The sequence below is a fragment of the Podarcis melisellensis genome, assembly GCF_964234715.1.
Source record: "Podarcis melisellensis genome assembly, chromosome: 2".
In the NCBI taxonomy this organism is placed as follows: domain Eukaryota; kingdom Metazoa; phylum Chordata; class Lepidosauria; order Squamata; family Lacertidae; genus Podarcis; species Podarcis melisellensis.
The window spans coordinates 33,349,738-33,376,926 of record NC_138529.1 but is presented as its reverse complement, the minus strand read 5'-3'; the positions used below and the strand labels follow the sequence as shown (position 1 = coordinate 33,376,926).

At 42.9% G+C, this 27,189-nt stretch overlaps 1 protein-coding gene across 1 annotated transcript in view; it reads left to right on the top strand.

Moving 5' to 3' along the window:
• The first annotated feature begins 9,807 nt into the window (after window positions 1-9,807).
• GRB2 (growth factor receptor bound protein 2) overlaps window positions 9,808-27,189 on the top strand; it is a 48,348-nt gene continuing 30,966 nt past the window's right edge. Inside the window, exons 1-2 of the mRNA XM_081899902.1 lie at window positions 9,808-9,961; window positions 16,433-16,677. Coding sequence (XP_081756028.1) covers window positions 16,465-16,677 — 213 coding nt within the window. The 5' untranslated portion in view covers window positions 9,808-9,961; window positions 16,433-16,464. The remainder of the gene's footprint in view (window positions 9,962-16,432; window positions 16,678-27,189) is intronic.

Here is a 27,189-nt window from a genome sequence, read left to right as displayed (position 1 = left end):
TTTACTCCAAAGTATCATACGTGTGGCTTCAGGTGCAGTTAAATAAGCTCGCACTGGATTGGCTACGTTCGCCTCACATTTCAGGGCTTTAGCTGTGGTAGGTTAGGGTGGGGTGAAGGGTGACGCTGTACTTCCGCCCTTCTCTCCAAACCATCTGTGCACAGCGAACGGCGGCTAGTTTTAGAGACTGAAACAGGAGCTGTTTGCTGACCATCGAAACGAGGGGTTTCCTTGAGGGGTAGATCTCACATGCTGAGCCGCAAGACCCGGCAGGCTGCTTCTCCCGTTCTGAGACCGCTGCGGAGGGGGAAAATCCCTGTTTATAGAAGATGTATTTTTAGAGCATGGATTTCCTTTCAGCTACTTAGAGATTCTATTATTATTATTATTATTATTATTATTATTATTATTATTATTTGTATTTGACATTGGCATCTATACTTATATCGCTGAAATTTTATGTTCATAAACTGGAAAATATATACTGGGTAAAAAGTATCAAGTTACTAGTCCTTCATAATTAAATTTAATGTTTGGAAATTAATCATATAGACCTGCGGGTATAGGGTAGTATAATAATAAATTGTAGACTATGTTATTTGCCTGCTCAATAGCGATGGTGATTTTGTGAAATTTCCAGATATTTGGACATCGGCAGGTACAGATTATGTCTAATATATACCAATACCTGCCAGAAATTACCTTCTGCGGTCTGCATATAACAAACTGGCTAGTCTCTACATAAAAGAATAAATGGACATTGGAAATGGTCAGACCACACCTGGAATACTGTGCCCAGTTGTGAACTACACAGTTTAAAAAGGATATTGACAAGCTAGAATTCATACAGAGGAGGGCAACCAAGATGATCAAGGGTCTGAAAAGCAAGCCTTATGAGGATCTGTTGAGGGAGTTGGGTATGTTTAGTCTGGGAAAGAGGACAGTGAGAGGAGATGTGATAGTCATCTTCAAATATCTAAAGGGTTGTCACATGCAAGATGGAGCAAGCTTGCTTTCTTCTCTGAAGGTAGGACCCATACCAATGGATTCAAGTTACAAGAAAGGAGATTCCAACTAAATAGCAAAAACTTGCTGACAGTAAGAGCTTTTCAACAGTGGAACAGACTCCCTCAAGTGGTGGTGGACTATCTTTCCTTAGAGGATTTTTTTGTGAAGGTTGGATGGCCATCTGTCACGGATGCCTTAGTTGAGAATCCTGCATTGCAGGGGGTTGCTCTAGATCAGTGTTTCCCAACCGGTGTTCCGCGGCACACTACTGTGCCGTCAGACATTGGCTGGTGTGCCGTGGGAGGGAGGCGGGCGAGTCGGGCGGTGAGAGGCGGCGGCGGCGAGGATCCGCGTCGAGCCGGGGGCGGCTCCGCGGTGGTGGTGCCGAGCGGCGGGGCAGCGCGTGCAAAAGGGAGGAGCGCGAGACAGCGGAGGAGGAGGAGGCCGGCATGTCCGGGCAGCAGCAGCAACAACAGCAGCAGCAACTCCCGGCGACGGCTCCTCAAGCCCCGCCGCCGCCCCCTCCTCCGCCCGCTATCGCCGCCACCACCACAACAGCCGCCGCCGCCTCAGTTGCCGCCGTCCCTCAGTCCCTCGCTCTGCTGCCTCCTCCCACCCCCAAAGCTTGGAGGTTCCCCGGCAAGGGGGAGGGAAAAAACTCACTTTCGTGCGTCCCTCCCGGCGTGACGCTGCGCGCTGACGTCACGGGGCGGGGCTTTAATGGTGGTGTGCCGTGAGATTTTTTTTCAGTAAACAGGTGTGCCGTTGCCCAAAAAAGTTTGGGAAACACTGCTCTAGATGACCCTCAGGGTTCCTTCCAACTCTACATATAATTCTCATAAAAAATGGTCATAACATTCTACCAGAGCAGGCTCCAATTTGCCATTGTGCTGTTTCTTCCATCTCCTTCCCAAAACAAAAGCTATTTCTTTATTTCTGTACTATTGCAAATAATATTAAAAGCAAGTTTTCAATCTTCTTTGCGTCATAGAATGTTAAAGTGCTACTGTATAGACTTAAGTTCATGCAGCCAAATACCCTGCAGCATTTACAGTCCCATCCTGTGCATATTTGTTCAGAAATGTACCCCACCTAGTGCAATGGAACTGAGTCTCATAAACAGCATTAAAAAAATACATTTTAAAAAATGATCTCATGCTCTCACAGCTAAAATAAGTTTATGATTGTCAGAAACATTATATTTCAGCCTTCAAATCCCTGTGCGAAAGAGAAGTCTTTCTAAACTTAGAAAGAGATAAACTTAGAGAGAAATAAACTCTAAACTTAGAGATAGATGCACCTCACCAGCGAGGGCATTCAATAAGTGGAGAACCACTACCAAGAAGACTCAGTCATGGGTCACTTCTAGCCAGCCAACACCCAGCAGCAGCATCTATACTATAAAGTCAATATTATTATAATAATTATTATTTTATTTATTGACTTTATAATAGTTTGTTAAAATCAATCAATAAATAATATATGGAATCACCTCCAATAAATTATATATATTATATATAGCATTACATGTGAAGACAGTCTGCATTATAGAGGCGTAAAAACAGGTGCATTCAAAGTATATGAAACATGATGCCATTAGTTCTCCACAGGACAAATAGTTTGTGAATAGAAATCCAGATGACTTAAGCAAATGCACCATAGCACCTGCTACAAAGGAATATGGATTCATTGCCCCCTTCTTCTCAAGGGACCTTCTTTATTTGCCTCTAGTATAATAGTCCCTTAACCTCTGAGTGTTAAGCCAGGCAAATCCATTTAGCCTTTCCAAGAGAAAAAGGCTCCAGTCCAGTCCTAGATTACACTGAGGGGAAAGAATGTGCTTTGAATGTGCTTCCAAGGTATAGTGTGCATTCAGCCTGCATCTCCAGTGCTCTCCAAAGGCCACTGTAATTCTCTCCCACATTCAGTTCTATGGAGGCTATAGGGAGGGGGGCACCCATGATCAGCAGCAGGGGTCAGGGTGATCCCTGTTCCTCTGCGAGGTTGCCAGTCCATTTATTCCAGGCAGGCTCCTGCACCATTGCAAGCTTCAAAGCAGACAGTCATGTAGTGAAACAGGGGACGGTGTCCCTGCCGTGAAGCTGGACGGACCAATAAATAACACTGCACCTGTTAGGATGCTGTCTGTTGGACAAGAAACAGGAAACCTCCTGAGGTGACTGATTGGCAACTCCAGCCATTCCTCTATTCCTTTCAAAATCTACTCCCAATGAGTGGCCAGATGAAAAAGAGACGAATGGAGATTGCAGGCTGCAGAAAGACAAATGCCCCGTCTTGTCGTCATTTCCTGTATGCTGCTGTGTCTGTGTAAGTAAAGATCTGCTATATGGTGTTGGCCTGAGACTTAGGAGCTCCCTAACATGCCTCTAGGGATGCGGGTGGCGCTGTGGGTTAAACCACAGAGCCTAGTGCTTGCCGGTCAGAAGGCCGGCGGTTCAAATCCCCACAACAGGGTGAGCTCCCGTTGCTCAGTCCCTGCTCCTGCCAACCTAACAGTTCGAAAGCACATCAAAGTGCAAGTAGATAAATAGGTACCGCTCTGGCGGGAAGGTAAACGGCGTTTTCGTGCGCTGCTCTGGTTTGCCAGAAGCGGCTTAGTCATGCTGGCCACATGACCAGGAAGCTGTATGCCAGCTCCCTCGGCCAATAAAGCGAGATGAACGCTGCAACCCCCAAGTCAGTCACGACTGGACCTAATGGTCAGGGATCCCTTTACCTTTAACATGCCTCTAACATGACTTTCCCGCCCTCAGGCCTGCAAAACTCCCCATCACATCCCAACCCCATGTTCTATGCAATGAGCCACTGGAAGCTGACACTCTCAGTGCTGGGTTGTACTGTTTCCTCTTCCTGCTTGGTGGAAGAAACCCCCCAATCACCATTCTCTGTGGGTTTTGAACCCTTGTCTCAATGTGTGTCACTTCTGCAGATCTCCTGACCAGGGAGTCAGAGCTATGCTGTGTGGTTTCTTCCTTTCCTTTCTGAGTTGTTTTCAGAAACCCCACTCTTGAAATTAAGAGGATTTGAACTCTGGCCTGGGGACTTGCAGCCATGGGTTTGCTGCTGCCTGTGTCATGGAAATGGGGCCATTGTGCGAATGGTGCTGTGTGTAGCAATGCACAAGGAGGTGTCCTGGTTACCCCTTCCTGTCCGTGTAGGTTAAATGGCTCTCTCTGTTTGCGTTGGTGGCATGTGGGTGTGATCTCAGTGACAGCCCCTGATTGGAGGGCATCAGCAGCATTTCCATGGAAGCTGAAGGACGCACTGCCATGATTGCATTAATGTGTGCGTTTGTGTGTTTCTGAGTTGCGTTTTGACCCTCCTGTCTGGAAGATTTGGCAGCTGTTGTGCCAGTATAGAGCTTGTCGTTCTCTCCCTCCCTCCCCCCCTCCATCTCCTATGTAATTGGCATATAGGATTGCTAAATTAGTTATCTTTCAAGTCAGAAATAGCTAGCTGCAATTGTGCACTCTGTAGCCAATAGAATAACGCTGGCAGTGCAGTCTCCCACCACCACCTTTTTATAGCAATCATCCTTTCTTCTCTTCGTGACCATAGGAACATGTGCTGTAATGCAGGGAATTCGCCTTCATTGCATTCCTCAGTTCTCCCAGGCTTCAATTGCAGTCTGGGGAAATACTGCCCCCACCCCTGTTTAGGGACCTAAACCCACCCGTCTACAAGGAAAGTCAGCACAGCAATATCAGTTTATTCTGCATTGTGTTTTCAAGACACAAGTTGCTTTATTCTGAGGAGCACATTTGGGCTGCCCTGCCTTTGATATTTTAGCAACTGCTTGCAGTGAAGGCTGGCCAATGAGGGCTAAGGGGGCACTGCCCCACCAACCTCACTTACCCCATAGCTAATCCCTTGTCTGTCTGCCTTCTTACAACTGGTTCAGAGGGATGGCTCTGTCTGTCAGATGCCTCCTCCCCAGTCTCAGTCTATTGATTCCACAAGTCATTTATTTTGGGGTGTATGGGGTGCTACACCTCCTCCGCCTTGTGGGATATACAGTATTTAGGAAAGGAAAAGCCAAAGGAGTGAACCCTACACAAAGTGGGTGCTTTAGAGTACTAATACTTAATCCCCTCAGGTGTCACCTAACAAAGGAGTTCCCCTGAGTTGATCAACACTTGTTGACTGAGCAGCATTAAAGACTGGTACACACCTAGGGCATTTACATAGGTAAATTTACTCTTCGCATGCTAATTGCTGATACAGTCACACCTCGGGTTGAACGTGCTTCAGGTTGAGTGCTTTTGGGTTGCACTGCCACGGCAACCTGGAAGTAAAGGAGCACGTTACTTCCTGGTTTCGCCGCTCGCACATGCGCAGACGCTCAAAATGACGTCACGAGCATGCACAGAAGCGGCAAACGTGGCACGCGCAGACGCACCGTCGCGTCTTACATTGTTATAAACAAAATCTGCCCTTTTCCCTTATGAGGTATCCAAGAGCCTGTATAGAGTCCTTATGTAGGTTTCCTATTGGTAGGAGAAAATATCAGAGGCCAACCAGAGAATATTGAGAAGCAAAGCAGCTAGTAAGCTTGATCTTTATTGATCTGTTGCAACAGGGTCCTCACTCACCACACAAAGGAGGGAGGAGGAACCCAGAACAATGGCACGCAAGGCCTTATATAGACTTTTGAAATGGCCACCCTGTAGATCAAGACCACCCCCAGAAACATCATACATACATCACAGAAGCGGTGTAGCTCAAGACACCCCCCCCCATACATCATACCTATATCACAGAAAAGGCGGTCTACAACAGAAATTTGAATGTTGTTTTTCTTCTGTTGTTGTTTATCTCCTGTCTGGCAGGTTACTTGATTGGATACCCTGCTTACTTGATTGGATTGCCTGGGAAGCCTGGCCGATCTTTTGTAATGATAAATACTTAGTTCCTGGGCCAGTTCACAGGCTCACACCCTATTCATATCTTAAATGTACCCTTAAGACAGGATTTATGAAGGAAAATACAATGGGGAGGCTTTTCCATTTTCCTTTGACCTTGCAGAGAAAACATTTGCTCAGTTTGGGAATCAAAATGGTTTCAGGTCGGTCTTCCTGTGTTGATCTATGTACATGCTTGGTTGGTACACTTATGAACATTTAACATATATCTAAGACCTCAAAATTCCTATCACAACATTCTATTCAGGATGCGAATGCGGCTCCAGAACGGATCCCGTTCACATCCCAAGGTACCACTGTACTAAAGCAGGTACACACTTTCCAATTCACATGAATCTTGATTACATTCTCAAAGTCTGACACTCAGTCTTTACACATAAACACTAATTAAACACCTAAAACGCCTTGCATAACTCCCCTTTTAAGACACATTGGGACTGTCTTATAACACATCTCAGTTATACCATACAAGTTATAAATAAATCCTAATATTTACTATACCTAAACATTTAGTACCACATATTTACTACAGTATATAACAAGATGAAGTTATGAGACTGGGGGTTTGAACAGGAAAGGGTAATGGGACTGATACTACTGCAAATGTTCTTTGATTGTGGCAAAGTTGCCAGGTACCTCTTCTATCAGAGAAATTACAGGTGATATGTTTCCATGGGAACTAATTGTCAGGCAATTTCCATTACATCTTCTACATAGGGCAAAATGGCTCCCCCCCCTCTTTCCCAAGGATGATGTAATCTAGGTGTCTGTATATGAAAAGAGACATGAAAAATGCTGTTTAAGACAAAACAAAGACTGACACAGAAAGCTGAGTTTGAACTCTGTGTAGACTAACATTTTAGGGCTGCCTCTCACTATGGAAGTGAGGTGGGAAGCGAGGTCTTTTTGGCTGCTGCCTGGCGGGTTCAAGCTGTATTTTCTCCTATGCTCAACCTATTTCCATATAAATTAAGAAATATTACAAAAATATTATAAAATAACTCCTTCAAAAGGAAACTTATTATCATCATCTGTATCCCAGCTTTTTCTCCAAAGACCTCAAGGCGGCACACACAATTCTCCCCCACCTCATTTAAACCCCACACAACAACCCTGTGAGGTAGGTTAGGTTGAGAGGCAGTGGCAGTGACTGGCTCAAGGTCACCCGGTGAGCTTCATGGCCAACTGGGGAACTGAACCCTGGTCTCCCAGGTCCTAGCCTAAGCACAACACAACACTGGCTCTTCTGCTTACCTCACCTGAGTAAGCACTGCATCCTTGAAATACAGCAAGAGATTGAACACTATCATTTGTGGACTAAAGAGAGACAAAGGATTCTTAGCATGTTATTTGTGTTAATTGCCTGACTGATGCAAGTCTGTCTGTGTTTTCAGTAGCTGTTTTGTGAATTACCATGGTTAATTATCCTTGTCAGTACTTTCCTACATATCATTTTCCTCTGACCTCACTGTTTTTAGTTCCCCAATCTCATACCATGTGAATATATATACCTGAACTCTGCATGTGTCTGATGAAGCAAATTCTAGTCCACAGAAGCTTGTGGCATAATACATTTGTTAGCTTTTAGGGTACCAAAGGACTCCTAATCCTTTCTTTGGGTTTATATCCAAGGAGCTGGTGCATGGGTTGTTCAATACTATAGCTGGCAGTTCTACTTTTTAAAAATTGATTTTTTAATTTAAAGTAACAGCATACCCATAGAAGGAAAACAGAGCTTAGTAGTTGCACATAAAAGAAATAAAAATAGCTGCTGATGGCTGTAATTTTAGATGTTCCCAGAAAGGCAATCAGTTGAAAGTGTCTTTCCATAAGGTTCTATGAGTCAATGGAAGGTGAAAACAATATTCAATCGTCTTAACAAAGTCACTAAAAGTACACCATGTCAAATAGAAGGTGTGAGTCCTCCCCGCGCGCCCCTGTACTTTATAGTCTATTGTTTTTCCTCGATTCGTATTTCTGCAATTTATGAGTCATCTTAATGGAAATGAATGGAAATTACTTATGAGTAAGTGTCAGGCTCACAATTTTAAAAATAGTCTGTGCAACAAAGTAATGTTTACTTGGAAGTAAGTCCCATTGTGTTCAATGGTACTTACAACCTAGATAGTGTGTTTAGGGCTGTATCCTTAATTTACCATTTATTTGGCTTTTGTAAGGCATTTTCACTGACTTCAGTGACACCTAAAGGAGAATAGCAGAACTCATTTGATTCTATTTAGAAATAAATGGGGAGCATTGCCCTCATGTCACAGACCAGCATATGATTTCAGCGGAGCCCGCCATGCCAGCCCAGCCCTCACTGCCACCCTGGCAGCTCCCTTTCACACTACGCCCGATTATGCTTCCAAGTTTAGGTGGGAAATAACCAACCTGTGTTCATATCTTCCAGGAGTTCAGTGACACACAGGGCAATGTGGCCCTTGTAAATGGAATATTTCCCATTCTTGAATTGCCATTTCAGGAAAAAAGACTGCTTATTTCTGACCATAATGTACAGTATTTGCTCAGGAGCCCAGCACTCTCTCCCTCTTCCTGTCTGTGTGTGTGTTTGTTTGTGTGTGTGTGTGTAATGTTGATCATGCTGTTCTAAGTAAAGTTGAATTGCCTTGCCCTGGAAATGGCAGAATACTTATTTGTTGTACCCACTAAGTGGAAGTAAACATTCAAGTGAAATAGGACTGATTCAAGAGAAATGACTTAACCATTTTGAGATTGTGTTGGTATTCCATAGTCCATAATGATCATGATGACATTTTTCACTGGCCAGTTCCACTCATTGTTATAGAACTTGCTCTGCCTATAATCTCACTCTGGAAGGAACATACATATATTTTTCTAATTGAACAATGATTTAGCAAGTGGACAAGATCCAATTTAGCTCTGAATCACTCCAAGAGAACCTTGTATTCAGTGTTATACCCAGGCTTTCTTTAGATTGCTGAAAGGAAGGGCTACAACTCAATAGAAGAGCATATGCTGCACTTGCAGAAGGTCCCAGGTTCACTCCCCGGGAAGGGCTGGGAAAGATAGCCTGAAGCCTGGAGAACTGATGCATGTAGGTATCTAGTAGAGATAATGCTGAGCTAAATGGATTAAAGTGATTGTTTGGAGGGTGATAAGCTTTTCAGTTGCTGTGTGCTGCCAAATGGAATATCCCCCTCAGCAAGGCCCACCTTGCACCCACATTAAACATTATTTCCAATGGCAAGTTAATACCTCCATCTTCTCCCTGGCTTTTAAAGGAACATGATGAGTTGGTTATCTTTGGTGCCCTATACCGTGATGTCTATTTTTGTTGATATATTATACCTGGTGGGTATAATTATAATAATCATCATCATCATCGGTGGTTTGACTCAATTTTTAAAATGTGCACTTTCCCCCCCTACAAGCCAAGATGACAATTATTATTATTATTATTATTATTATTATTATGTGGTTTGACTTGATTTTTAAAATGTGTATTCTTTCCCCCCCCCCTGCAAGTCGCCAAGATGACTAATAATAATAATAATAATATTTCCTATAAGGCAGATTCATAAATAACGTTCGTCCAGTTTTCTCCCAGGACAGGCGTCAAACAGACAAATAAAACTGTAATGCTGCAACCCTATGTGGCCGCTAAACCTGCGAGGTGATGCTAATACACTCAGCTTCTGAGCAGCCGTAGCAGCCCGAGCGCACTAACACTTTGGAGGCTCGGCCGGGGCGCGCACGGCATCTATACCCCTTCGCGCGCATGCGCCCGGGGCTCCTCCCCGCCTCTTCCTGAGCCTCTGGTTCGCCCTGTTACGGAGGTTGGCGCTTGCGCTTTTTCTTTCGGCGGGGGTTACTTCTCGTTCCCTCGCGCGTAGTAGTAGTAGCCTCGCGAGAGCGGCTCGTGAGGGCAGTAGCGGAAGCTCTCCCGGACACTCCTACTGAGGAGGAAGAAGGCTTCGCAGGGGGGAAGAAGAGGGGGCCGCTCGGAGCGGAACCCTGGCGGGCTTGCGGTGAGTCGGAGCTCCGGGGCGAGGGCGGAGGGAGAGACGGGGAAGAGCCCCAACAAGACACTGGAGCCTCTGCCTTGAGGCTGACAAGGCGGGCGGGCGGGCGGCCCCTTTCCCCTCTTGTTCCGCCCCTGCCTGTCAAGGGGGCCCTGGCGCGCGCGCTTGCCAGCCTACCACTTGCATGGGGGGGGGGAGGGAGAGTTTGGTGCGCGCCCCTTAAGCTTCTAAGATCGGCGCGGCGTTCTTGCGCGAGTTCTTGGAAAATAACTCGAGCTGAGGGAGGCGGGCGAGTGAATCCTTCCCCCCCCCCCTTAGTCCAGTAATGATTCACTTGCCAAGGGGGACCAGGTCCCCCGCCCCCCAGTCAATGGCTGTATTTTGAGGAGTGGGCATCCGAAAGGGGGCATTTTGCTGAATTCATTGTTTCTTGTGTTGGTTTTTTGCTGCGGGTGAATGTAAATAACGTACACCTTATACAAAAACGGAAGTTGCAATAAATGCTTAAGCTTATCTTTAGAGTGATAAGTGTAAGCATTGACTTAAATGGGATTCTGATTCCTGAAGCCCGACCTGTTCTCCCGAACAGGTGTGCATTAGGATTGCTGTGTTATGTTGGGAAACAGCTTTTGGGCAAAAAGAAATAAAATGGTGCCACGCATTTAAATCCACAGATATTACTAGCAAATTCCAATTTGACATTATTGCCCGTGCATATGTTGTGCAGATGTCTGATAGTGTGAAAGAGAACAGATAGTTATTCACAAACTATGACTAAATATATATATTCTGTTACTGGCACAAGGAGGAAATGAACCATAGTTTTTGCTGCGCTGCTGAAGATTTCACAGAACTTCCCCAAATAGTAACAATGACAGGCTGGTTCCTTAGAAAAAGTTGATTGACTTTACCACCTCTTGAGATCAGTTCTCCCTGTAGCAGTTTCTAGGATATGGTAGATGATAGAAGCATTATAAGTAATTTTTCAAATGTTCAGAGTGCTTCATGCATACAAATGGTGAAAATGAATACAGACCCAGATTCTTCTGTGAAACAAAACTGGCAACTATTTGATAAATCAAGGCAGCTTTCACTTTTAGCGTCTGAAGCATGTGTGGGACAAACATATGTTATTAATATTGAGGGTGCTCTACTAACACCAGGACGCGAGTGGCACTGTGGGTGGCACCACAGAGCCTAGGACTTGCAGATCCAGAAGGTCAGCAATTCAAATCCCTGCGACAGGGTGAGCTCCCGTTGCTACCGGTCCCTGCTCCTGCTAACCTAGCAGTTCAAAAGCACGTCAAAGTGCAAGAAGATAAATAGGTACCACTCCAGCGGGAAGGTAAACGGCGTTTCTGTGCGCTGCTCTGGTTCGCCAGAAGCGGCTTAGTCATGCTGGCCACATGACCCGGAAGCTGTACACCTGCTCCCTCGGCCAGTAAAGCGAGATGAGCGCCGCAACCCCAGAGTTGGCCACGACTGGACCTAACTGGACCTACCTTTACCTGCTAACCCCATATTTAACCACTTGCTTGGTCAATGTAACCATTTAGGAATTTCATTCAGGCAAATGAGCAAAGGTCTTTCCTCCTCCCTTTCAAACAAGCTCCCGGTGAAGCCATGAAGCACTTCATCCTTCCTCCAGCAACCCACTGTTTTGCAATATTGGGTGTGTAGGAGATGAAGTTACCTCCTACACTTGTAACATGGAAGCAAATAAGGTGGATGGTGGAGGGAAGGAGCATCCTTTTCCTATGCTGCTAGCCTGCTGGGTTTCTGCAATAGGCAATGGGCAGGTAAACCTCCTGTGCATCTAACATAATGGGTTGGTAGCAGAACAATTTGTCTTCCCAACCACCGCGTTTTGGACACACAGGCAGAAGTTTTGCCTCCTGTGTCTCCAGTACATAAATGAAGTGTGATGGTGGCAACCGCCCAGCTTGCTTATTCATTTATTTTTATTTAACAAAATTTATATACCACTTACTCAAACTAAATACTTCTAAGCAGTTTACAAAAGACAATCTAAAATATTAATTAAAAATACCAGTAAAGGCCAAAATTAAGAACAAGTTACATAATGAAAAGAGAAAACAAATTCCATAATTTAAAAACTTGGCTTCAAAGCTTGGCTTTAAGGTAGATGAACTGGATGAGACTTCACCTCGTGCACATCTAGTGCAGAAACATAGCAGGCTCGTGGAAAAGGGATGCCTGTCCTGTTCATTCAGCACATAAATCAAGCAGACTGGCAACGGGGCCATCCCTTCACTGCTAGTTCACTCTGCTTCTGGGCTAACCACAGAAGAGGCAAAGCATCTTCCAGCACACTTAAGCATAGAAACAAGGCCAGCCAGCAGAGGTGGCTTTTCTTCCTCTTTCAGCCTGCTACATTTCTACCCTGCAAACAATTTTTATTTGCCATATGAGGGGCTGGGAAAAGAAATAGAAAGTGCTACGTCCATTCTGCACCATCCCCTTGTATGATTTAAACGTAGGGGAACAAAAAAAAATCAGGCTAGTAACTTTGGGGGCTGTGCTATTCTATGATCCCTGTGGGCATGTCCCTTTACCTTTTTAGGGATGGAGAAGGGGTTATGGTTGCCCCAGTACTACTGTAGCTCTACATTTCATCTAGCCCCTTCCACCTCTAAATAAATACATTTACTACCCATCTATATATGAAGGGATGCTGGCTTATGAATGGGAAGTTAGCTTTATAAAAAAGTACTTGTTCCAAGTGAGTGGCTAATAATTAAGACCATTTTGGGGAGGAGGTATTTCAGGATAATGTCCTCTTCATCCCCCAATTTTAATATTCAGAGTATAGTCGCTTTCCCAGCTTTGCATTAATGAAATACTTGAGCACAATTTTTTGAGGTGATCTGTTAATTTTTGTAACATATATTGTTCTTGTGATGTCTTAATCAGTTCTTGTTATTTTAAAATGTCATCATTTCAGTCCTAAATGAATAAAACCAAAGAGTGACAGGTGTGAATACAAGTGTGACTTTACTTGCTGCAGCAACTTTGTGAATTTCTGTCATATATTTAAAGTTGCCACAGTAGCCACACTCATAGTTTGGTTTTTCTAGTATTGCTGTAATAGTTGTCCTGTTGGGTGCAGTGTTAATGTTAAATACTGTATGCAGTGTTAATTGTAAATGTCCATCTGAAATTAAGAGTGAGATTCCCCCCCCCGACTACTTTCTTCATTTTTTTTCCCTTAGTTGCTGTAACATAGTTCTTGCAAGTCAACTCTTTCTCTAAGTATGCTGCTGTTCTTTCCTTATTGCTATGTATAGTAAGTATAAAACAGTATAAAACATAGTATAAAACATGTATGTATAGTAAATATGTATAGTATGTATAGTAAGTATAAAACTAAGTATAAAACATAGTAAGTATAAAACAGTTAGGATTAATTTGGATTGCTGTTTTGTAGGACACTTCCATTGAATTTAAGCATTTTGACTTAAGTAGTTTGGGCTGCTGTTGTGTTACTGCTTGTAGGACAGTCATCAACAATTTTGTTTTCTGTTTGGTCTCTGATTGTCTTGTATAGATATTTTTCAAGCATTATGCTACGTGCATAATTATCCAATGCGTTCAACTTCCCTGAATGAAGCTGCTTGATGGCCAGTGGCAACCACATATTTCTGGCAATCTCCCTGGCTCAAGTGCTGGGAAAAACTCATTTTCTTCCCCAAGTTCTCTGTGTACCACAAAAGCACAAGAGTGGTCTTGCCATGTTGTGCAAGAAAGATCCTTCCCTCCTTCCAAGTTATTTGTCATGCATAGATTAACTGGTGGAGTGGAGGTGGAGGAAAGGAGTCAGAATTTCATTTCACAGTAAGTTTTGGAGACATTCAGAGGGAATAAGTGTACAATAAGAAGTTGGAGAAGGAGATCAGTGACCACCACATATAATATATGGCTGCGCAGGCCAGACAAGATTTGTGGACAGGTGACTTTCAAGGGTCTTGTGGTTTTTTTTTCATTTATGGGGGGCACAAATTTTGGCTTGGCTTTCTGCCCAGGCATTTATTTGCATTTACCAGTGGTCTCATCCCTAGTATCCTCTGCCTTGCACTGAGGGACTGGGAAAGTGGTGGGAGTCTTCTTTCATTTATAGAGGATACAGAGAAAGTAACAAGCAGTGAGAGTTTCTTCAGTTCATTGTAAGGTATTTCTGCTGTTTCTTGCTTGAAAACTGCATTGGAAATTAGTCCTCCAGAGTAGGAATCTGTGTGGACTGGTGTCTGATTTACTGCTCACCAGAGGGTTGAGGGCACCTTCCCCTACAATCTGGTTAATGGATTTGTAGACAACTGGTAATATAGAAGAGTTACAAATGATTTTCCTATAAGAATGTGCTTGCATGGATTGTATAGCTTTTAAACTCCAATTCAGTGTTGGAGGTTTGCAAAACAAGGTGTTCTTTTTCATATCCTTTTCCTATCTGTTGTGTTTATAAACAGTGCTGGTGATTCATGCATTCAGTTAAGATTTATTGAAATAAATGAGGCTTGGGTTATAATCCCAAGCATGCTTTTTCAAGAAAATTCATGGGGCTTGCTTACAAATAAGTGTGACTGGGATTATAGTTTGATGTGGGTTAGATCCAGACTTAATCATCCATTGAAATCATCAAGTTAAATCAATCACTAAGTTCAATTTATTTCAGTGGGTATACACTAAATAATACTAAGTCTGGATCCAACCCAGCATGTGTGAGATGGCACTTAATATGTGTTTTAAGAAATACATGATTTTGAGAGTCTATATGTGTATTGTATTGGAATGTCATGATTCGGGGGATTATTGTTTCTTTTGGTTGCCTTGTTTGGTTTCAGTTTAGTTGGGCAAGAGTCAAATTTTAATGCAGTTGGATTCATTGCTAAATATGAACGTGTAACTATTGGGGGGGAAACAATACTGCTTTAATTATTGGAAGAAGTAGTGTGGCTTCTTCATGGTATGCTTTAGCAGGAGCACACTTAGTGATCACTTGGGTTTTTTTTTTCATTTAAGGACACTTGACATCAAGAAACTGGTGTTCATATTCAGCTGAAAGTAGTGTGCCTTTGTTCAGAGCAAACATGGGAAGAATTGGACTGCACTGGCTTTAATCAGTCATTACTTTTATGGAATATGCACCTGTTTAAAGAGTGTTTCCTACACAGCAGTTCTGTTTCTTCAAAGCTTAGTGTGTAAGGATGAATGACTTGCGACTCTGCTGTGAAATCAGAAGCAAAAACTATTTTCTCTTTCAATAGCCAGCAGGGGCACGATATACCGTATTTTTTGCTCTATAAGACTCACTTTTCCCCTCCTAAAAAGTAAGGGGAAATGTGTGTGCGTCTTATGGAGCAAATGCAGGCTGCGCAGCTATCCCAGAAGCCAGAACAGCAAGAGGGATTGCTGCTTTCACTGCGCAGCGATTCCTCTTGATGTTCTGGCTTCTGAGATTCAGGATATATTTTTTCTTGTTTTCCTCCTCCAAAAACTAGGTGCGTCTTGTGGTCTGGTGCGTCTTATAGAGCGAAAAATACGGTAGTTGATAGCAAGATAGGGACAGATTACTGAATCTTCCCCTCATTGTAGATGAAACTTTCCTGAACCCTTTCGACTCGTATTTTACTAGTTAATAAAAGTTTCAGCCCGGCGCTAAGTTTACTCGGAAGTAAGTTCCCTCCCCCCACCCGAATTTTAAAACCTAAGTATTCATGGAACGCTACATTCCATAAGAAATCGGGGGGAAACCAGCCATGAATAATACCATAGCAAGTGTCGTGTGTGTATGTGTGTTTAACCCTCACTGCAAAACAAAGTGGGTGGTTGACCAGTACTTGGGAGTTCCTCCCGAACAGGGGAAACCCACATTACTGGGTGACTTACACGTTTCTCCTCGTAAGTAATCGGATAGGGGAATCCTCCTGATCTTTGACTTGGGGGGGGGGGTTGACGGATTTTTTCGGGTAATAGGCGCTTGCTCCTTGCAAGGAGGAGCGCCGTCCTCCGTGCTGCCTGCGGTAAGGCATAGAAGCCAGGCTTTGTGTGATGCACGCCTCGCCTTCAAGGAACAGGACGAGCGCTCAGCAGCAAGCAGCAGGAGCCGCTCTAGGGCTCTGAGGAAGGCTGGCTTGGCTTGGCTAGGGGGCGTGAGGGGGCCGGTCTTTTTTTCTCTCTCTCTCCCTCCCCCACTTGCGCTTTTTTAATTATTTAATTTGCTTCGCCGGCTGGGAGTGCGGGGCGTCCTTTTTCCGGGCTCTGCTATTGGCCGCAGCGAATGCCACTCGGTGCTTCCTGGCAGCCCTCGGTGTGCCGAGCGAGCGAGCGAGGCTGCAGAAAGAGGAAGCGGCAAAGCGGAGTTGAGCTGAGAAGAGGAGGGAGAGGGAGGCTCAGGGCGCGGCCCCTGTCATTGATCCGGGCTACTTCCCTCAATGCTCCCGTCTCTTCCTCCCTTCCTAGGGCGGATTGGCCCTCGCTGACTCCCCCTGCCTATGCGAAAGACGGAGCCAGAAGTTGAGCAGGAAGGGCAGCGCGGACGAGAGGGAAGGCTGGACCGGGAGCCCCCGGAGAAGCTTCAGGGAGAACTCCGTTCCTATCCGCCTTCATCATCATTGCTGTCCACGAGCATGGAAGCCGTCGCCAAATACGATTTCAAAGCCACCGCAGACGATGAGCTCAGCTTCAAACGGGGGGATATCCTTAAGGTAAGTGATGCACAAAGGAGCAGAGATTGCCCTCTTGAGGCTTTCCCTGATATGAGTCTCTCCGCCCCCCCCCCCCCGAAGCTCTATAGCATAATGGGCAACACTCTTTTATCTCTTCCCACACCCTTCTAAATTTGTCTGCTCTGTTCTGCTCATAGAGAGGCATTTTTTTTTTGATGGCACAGCTGTTCTAACGTTGTAAATGGAGTGTAACTTGGTTTATGATTGTATATGTTCCTGCCTAGTCTTCAGTTATTCCCTTGCCATATTTAAACCCCCATTTCCCTCTTCTAGGTTTGCTGGTGTCAAATATCTAAAAAGATTGTTTTGTCATGAGTTAGTACTGTTTAAAAAGCTTGCTCTGATTCTACCTTGTATACCTTGAGTCTGCATAGATATATTTTACCTTACGCAGTTCACGGTACTCTAGTTTCATTATTTATTTATTTGGATGGGTGCACACATATGTACATACTACACCTGCCAGCTGACGGTAAAGCAGGCTGCAATCTATGAGATCTTATACCACAGTAAGCTGTTTTAAGGTACCGCAGGATTCTTTTGCTACAACAGAGTAACTGAGCTATCCTGTAGAGTTCTGTATGTCACCATTTGGTCTGAACTCTTGGTTTGGAATTACAAGGTCTGAGAAGACTTAGACGTCTTAAAAATCAGTAGTAATGGTTCTCAGAATCAGTTCTTATGTTCATTTTATTTAAAAGTAAATATTTTGTTACCTTGGCATTGGGTTACATTGGATTATATTGGCTTCGTCTGGGACGTTTCAGTTGAAAAACTAGGTGGATTTAGATTATGGTATGTTTGACCTTTGTATGGCATGTAGTCCACAGTTGTTATTATTACTATTATTAGTTACTGCCCTTCACCCTAAGGTCCCAGGATGGACAATCACATAAATAAAAATGCACATTTCAAGTGTCAAAAGCTAGGGTAAAGAGATATGTCTTCAGCATTTGCTGAAAGCTGTATAATGAAGATGCAGGCACACCTCTGTGGAAATGTTCCACAACTTCAGCAATGCCATAGAACATGCTGTCTCCTAGGCCACCATCCCCCTGAGTTTCTGAGCACTGTGGAGCAATGGAGCCTCCTCTGTTGATTTTAACACCCAAGGGGGTCTGTGGGGAAGGAGGGCATCAATGGGTATATAGTGAAGGCAAGCAGGAGTGATTGTGTCAGTTACTTTACGCATCTCACCATCTCGCAGTGAGCCAAGAGCCTTGACAGGAGCATCAGCCATGCCAGCTTGAAAATCCCCCAAAACATTCAGAAATCAGATTCCATCAGTCTCCAAACGTGGACCAACTCAATGGGTCTCTTGCACTTTTCAGGGTAGAGTAGCTACATACAGCCCAAACCTCACCAGGGATTGGTCTGTCCATGACAACAGACTCACAGCAAGCCCTTCTATCAATCGAGTATTATCAGTCCTCTCTTGGGCAAAGACCAGGTGAAAGGTGTTCCCAGTTATATGCTGGACCATTGATGTTCTGAGACAGCCCCATGTTTGCCATGGAGGTAATGAAGTGCTGAGCTAGTCCATTCAGCCTCGGCATAAATATTGAAGCTCCCCAACACCACCATGAAAGAGTCCTCCAGCACCACATCTGAAATTACCTTGGTCAGGGAGGTTGTAGAGCAATGAGGTAGATGGCACAATAGCAACACACCCATTCTCTTTCCCTCCCTCCCTGGTCCTGCACCAGAAACATTTTCTTCAACCCAAACATGATGTGGATTGGTTTCCTGGTGAGCGAGATGGAATTTTATGACACAGCTGGACTAACATAGGGCCACCCAGCCCATCCATCCGGGTCTCAGTTGTACATCTCAACTCTGCCCCTACACCAACATCAAATGGATGATAGATGTTTTATTCTAGATAGACCTGGCATGTAGCAATGACAACACCAAGCTGGGGTGGGGGGTGACTGGCACCCCCGAATTCTGAAATACAGCAGGCAAATGTAATAACACAGGAAGACCCTAATCCTTCTGTAAAGGCTTATAGATAACAGAATAGCAGTACATAATTTTGTAGGAACCTGACAAAAGTCGTATTTATTTAAATAATTTAGAAATATTTACACCCGGCCTTTCTGTCTATCAGACCTCCACAGCAGCTGCTGAGAAGTAAAAATGAATGCACTGTAAGAATATATTTAGATGCAAGGGTGACTGAGGAAGGCATTGGGGGACAATGTAAAAAGCCCACTGTTCCAGCTTTTATTAAATTGCTCTAACAAATTAACATTGGCTAAATATTAGGAATACAGTCATTTGATGTTGTGCTTGAAGGACAAGGCATGAGGTTGGACGCAGACAGAATATAAGTCAAGCTGGCTTGTCACTTGCCTTCACTTACCTCTTGTTCACAGGCTTTTTGTCTTCTTGGCAGGGTGAATAATAAATATTGGTATTTTGAATATTTCAGCCATGAATTATGTTCATAATTTTCTTGCCTTTCTTACCAATGAAATACAAAAACTTTATTTAATTTAAACAAATTTTTAAGTGGGACACGGGTGGTGCAGTGGTCTAAACCACTGAGCCTCTTGGGCTTGTTAATCAGAAGGTCGGCGGTTCGAATCCCTGTGACCGGGTGAGCTCCCGTTGCTGTGTCCCAGCTCCTACCAACCTAGCAGTTCGAAAACACGCCACAAAGTGCAAGTAGATAAATAGGTACTGCTCCAGCGGGAAGGTAAACAGCGTTTCCATGTGCTGCTCTGGTTTCGGTGTTCCGTTGCGACAGAAGCGGCTTAGTCATGCTGGCCAAATGACCCGGAAAAACTCTGCGGACAAATACCGGCTCCCTCGGCCTGTAAAGCCATATGAGCATCACAACCCCAGAGTCTTCTGCAACTGGACTTAACTGTCAGGGGTCCTTTACCTTTTACCGTTTTAATTTTTAAGTTAAAAGCTTTACAAATTCTAAATGTTAGTAACCTGATTCATCATATTCCTTTAAAATGTGGGCTATGATGACTAATATACATTATTACGTTTTTGGAGGAAACGGAACAAAATGTTAGAAAAATAGGCATTGCGTTGAAGAGTAAGATTCTTTTCAGGTTTCACGTTAATGTGATTTCTGCTTCTGTATTGGGTACCATGGTAAAGTTGCTTAACTGAAGACAATGCATTGAAGTCTCACAGTTTCATTGCTTGACTGCATCTATTTCATTCTGCTGTGAATATGAATTTGGCCTCTGCTGCATGGAATGTGAAAATACTGTAAGCATTATGTGGATCCAAGAGCTGGTGTAGTGAGTAGTGGTAGACTTGGATTAAGATGACCTAAATTAAAATCCTGACTCAGCCATGGCTTGGCCTCACAATAACCTAAGTAGGTTCGGCTCGGATATAACAACTTGGTTAAAAGCCAGGGCTTTATGACCAAGCAAGTACTGCAATCTCTCATTTTAAGCTAAACCCCACTGGCACATGAGAGAGAAATATTTTAAGCATTGCTTATTTGCTGTTTTTAACATACCAGGCCCAGAAAGTGTAATAAAACCAAGACTATTAGCAGTACTAAGAGAAAGTTTTCAGTATTTACTCCTGCATAATGAAAATCATTTTGATGCTATATTTATCGGTAAGTGAAAGCTACTAATGCTTTACAGCACATTTGCTAAGCTATGTAGCTGTGCTAAAAAAAAATGGACATCAATCTGTGTAGTGCAGCTAAAGAGTTTGCATCCTACATTCACTGCCTCTTGCAAGAAATGGCTGTTGAAGTAGAACAATTTAGCCTTATTGATTCATGTGAAAACTGTGAAATAATACCTCAGTAAAGACTTTCCTGTTTCAGGTTGGTTGAAAATTCAGTCAAGAGTTCTGGATCCTGACAAGTAGTCATCTGTGTAGTGATCATAATTACACTCCCACCGCCCCGAAATCAATTCTCTTGTTCTTAAGCATGCCCTTGCAGTCTGCTGAGAACAGTAAGATGTTTTACAATTCCTTAGAGAGTACATCTGGAGGAAGGAGATTTTAGATTGTGAGGGTATGTGGTGTGAGTTATACTACACCTGGTCATTAACATATTCCTCCTTTGCAAATTTTGCTCTTTATGCCTTGCAACTTAAGTCTGAAGATGGAAATTGCAAAGAGGAATAAATAGAGACAGTATTAGAAACTGGGATATAAAAGCTAGGAGCCAAATAGCTTCTGGGACCTGGGTTGTGGGTGCCAAAACAGAATGTCTAGTCGCCATGGGGGGGGCCCCTCACCAACACTTTTTATTTATTATTTTGATAAGCATGAACTAATATGCTATTCACATAAGTGACACATTGTTAATATCTCATTTTAAGCAGAAATTTTTAATGCATGTTTAATTTGGTGTTTACAATAAATATATTAGTATCGTACTTCAGTTTCGAAGACGCTCTACTCTTTAATCTTAAACTCCTTAACATATTGTCTATCTTTAACATATACTTTAAGGCTTCAAAGCACATACATTTCTGTAATCCTTGAGTGTCAGCCAGGCACAAAAAATGGCACCCAGACTTTTTGAGGTGCTTGCAAATGGAGAATCTTTTGGTGCAAAATGGGCCTGGTGCCTTGCTAATTTTGAACCCTGAATAGAGAATAGTATAAATGAATACATTATTTTATTTATTTTAAGAGTTATACTCTGCTTTTTGATGAAATTCATGAAGCTGTTTACAGTGTTTTGAAATACAAATTCTAGGTTTGCATTTTTTTTAAAAAAAATTCATTCTTCATTTGGCCACACAGGAAAAGTGAATACATGCTACTTCTGTGTATTTGACTGTCTTAGATAAATTATTATAATTACCAGTGAATTTATAATTGGTGTCTGATAAAACAGAACAATGGCATTCTTAAATTGCTACATTCAGAAATGGTGGTTCTCCATTTTTCTAGAAACGAATTGTTCTTTCATGTTCTTTGAGGGAGAAGGAAGGTCTATGGTACTGCTGTGCTATGTTGTATGAGTCCAGTCTGATTTTCAGGAGATAACTTGTCTTATGATGTCATATTCCCATTACTGCAACATACTCTTGTATTCTGAACTTGATTGAATAGCATTTGAACTACATCCATTAGCTGCTTGTGCATTAGTAACCTTATGGCAGTGTTCCAAAAGTGAATGAAGATATTTAACCTTTGACTCAAAACTGTGTAAACCAGTTCAGTACTGGCTTGTAACGTACATGTGTGTGTGTGTGTGTGTGTTAGAATGTTTTGTTTCTCTCTTAGAAAGTAGGCAGGATTTGTATAGTTTCGTTGGGAAGGTCTGTGGTACTGTCCCATGTTGTCTGGCAAGGAAATCAGAATTTTCTTCTTTGCTTAACAGATGGCAGTGATACTTATTTATTGCTTGTTTAGGCAGCATGCTCTGTGTTTTCTCATTAAGCTGTAAATGTCCTCGTTCATAACTTTAATTTTTTTCCCCCTGCCTCTCCTACAGTCAGAATAGTTCACAGTAACTAAACCTCAAAAAATCACTCTTATAAAAAAAAATCCAATCTGCAGCAGTTTCAAATACAGATTCCCCACACATCAGTTTCCAAATGCTTTCCTGAAGGGAAATCTCTCCTCAAAGCCATCAGCGATGTTCTTGGCTCTGCCAGCCTTCCTATAATACTGCAGCAGCCACTGACAAAGCTCTGTGTTATGCAGAGGTTTGCTGACCTCTCACAAAGACAGTCTAGAAAGCAATATATTAACTGATGATGAGACATGTAAGAGGTGAGAAAGGGATGTGGATTGTGGGAGACACACAAAAATCTCAAATTCTAAACCAGCACCTTGCATTGAGCCCAACAGGTTAGTAATCAGCACACTTCCCACAATATTGGTTGAATATGCTCCCATCTCCCTGCAATATAAGGAAGTGAGTCAAAGTTTTATAGAGCATTTGAAGCTTCTGAGTCATCTTTAAGGCACCTAAAGCAAAGTACATTCACTACTACTATCTGAGATGACACCATGATATCCTAAGACGGGACACAAACTCCTGCTAGAGGTACCAATTGAATTTGCCCTTCACTGTTGCTGCCACTAATGCCTCCTTGCCTAGTCCTGGAAAAATAGGAGCAAATCTATGCTGCAAGTGTGCTCCGATACACCAGTAACCATCCAATAGACCAGGGGTGGGGAACCTCTGACCTGCGGGCCAAACTTGGCCTGCAACACCATTTTGAGAAGGCTGTGCCCACCTGCCAAATACCTGATGCCATACATGACATTAGGTGTGGGCCAGCTTAGGGCAGGGCTTCAAAGGGACAACTGGGAGCTTAAAGTGGGCTTCCTTTGCTGTCACAAGGAGTTCTCTCAGCTAATGGGCAGTCGGAGCACACTTCACTCAAAGAGGGGGAAGTGGTTTCCATTCAATGGACGCTATTCCCTCCCAGTGCTGCTCTTCTCAAACCTCTCCAAGCTATACTTTTAAACTTCAGAAATTGGGAGTTTAAAGGAGTAGCACAGGGAGACTTGGAAAGTGATCCCATCTACCTGTCAAATTTGTGGAGGGGGGGAGGGGGTTAGTGGTTTGTGGAGGCTTTTTTTTGTTCTTGTTGTAATGTATTTTGTGTTTATATCTTGCATTTTTATGTTGTGAACCACCCTGAGATCATTTGACGAATGGCCACATACAAAATTAATTAATTAATTTGGCCTGCAGAAACAGCGATTTCCCCACTCTGCACTAGATACAGGTAAATATATCCCTTCCATAGCTTCCATCTCATTTCCTGTGTAGATCTTAGAAGTTGCTATATTTCATAAAGAATATTTCTGGTACTTCCTTTTATAGGAGCCGAAATTCAAGTGCCTGTGGATTGCACCTTTATCAATGCTGTTACAGCTATTTTATAATTTGAATGAGGGGTATTTTTCATTATACATTTAGGGTTCTCTGCTTACCCTGGGGTTCCTGCCTGCTGTAATTGGGTTTGCTCTATATCTGTGTTCTCTATAAGGTTATAAGATGCTATTCCTGAGAAACTGTAATATATTTCTGGCAGATTTTTGTCCTTTTGGTCTCTGTGCCAGCTGGCAACTTTCCAAGTGGAAAGTGTGCTGATACTTTTGGTGTGGCATATGGTGTAGGAAGAGAGAATGAACATGCTGATTCCATCGACTGATAAGGGCAGGAGTCTATCCCCATCACCCCTCTTCTAAATATGGTGTGCCATCATGCAGTAATATGAGAGAACACTTGTAATATGAACAGGCATCTAAAGAACGCACCACATTTTCACTACCCTACAAAATAACAATACTGTAGTGATAAAATTATGGAGAGTAAATAGAAGATTGCTGATGTGGAGGAGTTGAAGGTTTATGATCATCTACCATGACAGTTGATGAAAGCTGGACAATGATTGTCAAAAGATATTGAGGAATATGTGTTGTTGGAGACTTCTTGCAAGTGACATTGTTCAATTAACTGATAGAGACTCCATTCCTTTGCACTGTGTTTTAGTGAGTATAAGTCAATTCCTTGTGGGCTGAAGAGAAACTAGATTCAATTGTGCCATATTGTGTTTTTTTTTTAATAATATTTTATTAGGTTTTTTTCCATACAAATGCATATTTAACAAACAGAGTAAGTTTCATAACATCCTTTCATTCTATTGTGGACTCCCTCACGTCTCCCGCTGCCACTTTCATCATTACAAACAGATTTTTCCAAGCAAATTATCATCTTGTTTATAATCTTAAATCCAATATTTAGGTTAAACTCAGATATGAAATTATAATTTAATGGTAGACAGTTATTTCTACTCTGACTTCCTTGTTATGATTCAACCAGGTTACAATACTTTTGCAAATAAATCTTGAATTTCTTCCAGTCTTCTTCAACCCTCTCCTCTCCCAGGTCACGGATTCTGCCCGTCATCTCAGCTAATTGCATATAGTCCATCAGCTGCACCTGCCATTCTTCCAGTGTGGGTAGATCTTGGGTTTTCCAGTTCTTAGCAATAAGTATCCTTGCCGCCGTTGTAGCATACATAAAAAATGTTCTGTCCTTCTTTAACACGTTCTGGCCGACCATGCCCAGAAGGAAGGCCTCTGGTTTCTTGGTGAAGGTATACTTAAACACCTTTTTTAATTCATTATATATCATTGTGCCATATTGGCCCCTTGGTTGATTTAATTGAGTCCTTAAGGCTTCTTACTCTTCTGTACTGATGTCAGCTAATCTTTTAAACTTTACAGTCAAATGGTGTTCACGTGACAGTTTTTCCACTAAGTTTGTTCTCCTTCCCTTTAGATTAGACGTCACATAGAACTGTCTTGTTTCCAAAGAGCTGATGCCGATGCTGCATTTTCAGTTCCTGCTTAAAAGCATTTCTGAAGCTTCTTTTAGGGTTACATATTTGTGTGATGTGAGATGGATGTGGTGAGCAAAGGGCAGTAGGGCTTCCCATCTATCAGACTTCTCCCACCCCTTCCACAATATGGCCTCCATTAGTTGCTGCAGATTCATGTTTAGATTAGCAGCCAATTACACCCATTCTAACAGATTACATTCATTAAGGCAAAACTAATGTGTTTTCCATGTTGCAGACTTACATCCTTCCATTGATGAGTGATGTTGGGTGAATCTTGCCCAGTGTTTTTAGGATTTATCAGTCTTCAATACCAGAATAGCAAAATATTTTACGATGGTCTTCATCTCAAAAATGTACTATAGATGTAAGAATGAAATTTGAGTTGGATTTTTTTTTAGCCGGACACGCACACTTGTGTATTGGTTTTTCCTTAAATATCTTCATGACAGTTAGAGAAAGCATTTTAAGTATCTTCCTTGGAATAGGACTCCTGCATCAGTAAAATATACCTTCTTAAAATTTTATGAATACCAAAAAAGCAAAGATAAATCATATTCAGTCCACAATTCAGCTAAACCCCTGAAAAGAACATTTGAACGAGGCAAAAAATCTGAAAAAGACTTCCTAAGTGGAGAGCAAGACTTGGATTTAGTGTTTTTGAGTTTCAGGTATAAAGCAATCTTACAGGAGAAGGTTTCTGTTCATAGCCCCCTTGGAAAATAGTTTTTTTGTGACTTTATTGGTCAACAACTATATTAGTCCTTAAGGTCTATAACTGAAAACAAAAAGATTATATTTGGCTTCAGCTGGACAAACTAGCACCTAATCTACTCTATACCTTAAAGACAGGAATGTTAGGTAGGAGTAATGTGAGGTGCATTCTTGGCTATGATCAAAGGTTAGCCTTAACAATTCAGGATGCACAGCAATGTGTATGCATAGTTCAAATGGCAATTGATATGAAATTCTTTGGCTTAAAGTGCCACAAATTCACTCTGTCCACTGACAGTCACCAGTAGGAACAGAGAAGATATAAAGGGCACGCTAACCTGCATTTCTCACCCTCCCCTCCAAACTTACTAGGCACCTTTGCTCTTTGTGTCAGAAGACTAGGTTATACAATCAGTAGAATTAAGGAGCAAAGTGCTCTCTTAAGTCCTACTTTTGACAGCAGAATCCCATGTTTGTAGACTCCCCTTTGTAAATCCCCTTCATCTAGAGAAGAAAGCAGGGTGGATTCAACCAGAGCTTCGTTGCTACTCACACTTGGGGTGGGGGAAGCTTGAAGAGCTATGTCTCCTCCCCTGTGTGGGAAAGTAGCTGAGTCCTTTGGATTGGAGACTACAAACAGGTGCCTGATTAAGTTTCCTGATCTGCCAGTTACATATCCCCATGTTAAGTTATCATTTGAATGATGGATTATGATAAATGGGAGTTTGAATGCCAAGTGCTTGGGGAGTATTTAAACAATAAGGGTGTTCTGTATAACAAGTAAATTAGACGTGCTTTCAGATGCCTCTCTAGGATCTGCATCTCTATCTCCCAACCCACTGGGCTCCTCAGCAGGATGAAAGCGCCTGTGGGTGCCCAGCTACTGCTCCCTCAGACCACTGGGACCCTTCTCATGATCATCCTTCTCCAGCTTTCCTGTCTCCTCTCATTCCTTCTCTACATTCAACCACCCTTTCCAGAATGTATTTGCCAGACTCCTGACAGACAGGATCAGGCAGGCCAAAGTAAAATCAGCACAAGGCTGCACTCATCTGGGATGAGCCTGGAAAACATTAATACCTGGTGTGGGGAAACTTGACTGCATCCCCTTTTGGGCAACTTTCCGGCAGCCCCATGCCATTGCTGAGCAGGGCCAGAGCCAAAAGCGGGCAGAACAGTTAATGTGAATTTTACCTTTTGTGCATTAAGCTGGTTTTTTCTCATTTGCACATTACTCTTGATCCTCCATCTAGGCAAGCAAGAAGCATTGTCACAATTCCAAGGACATGTTTCAGCCAGACTTGAGCAAGATTGGTGTGGGATGTGGCTTAAAAAGATATGTGACCTGTGGAGAGCTGTGGCCAGGTAAAGAAGCCTGGAGGGCCACATTTGGCCCCCATCCCAGAAGTTACATATTCCTTCTTCATACAGAGACCATTTTATCCAAGTGCAAAATTATTGT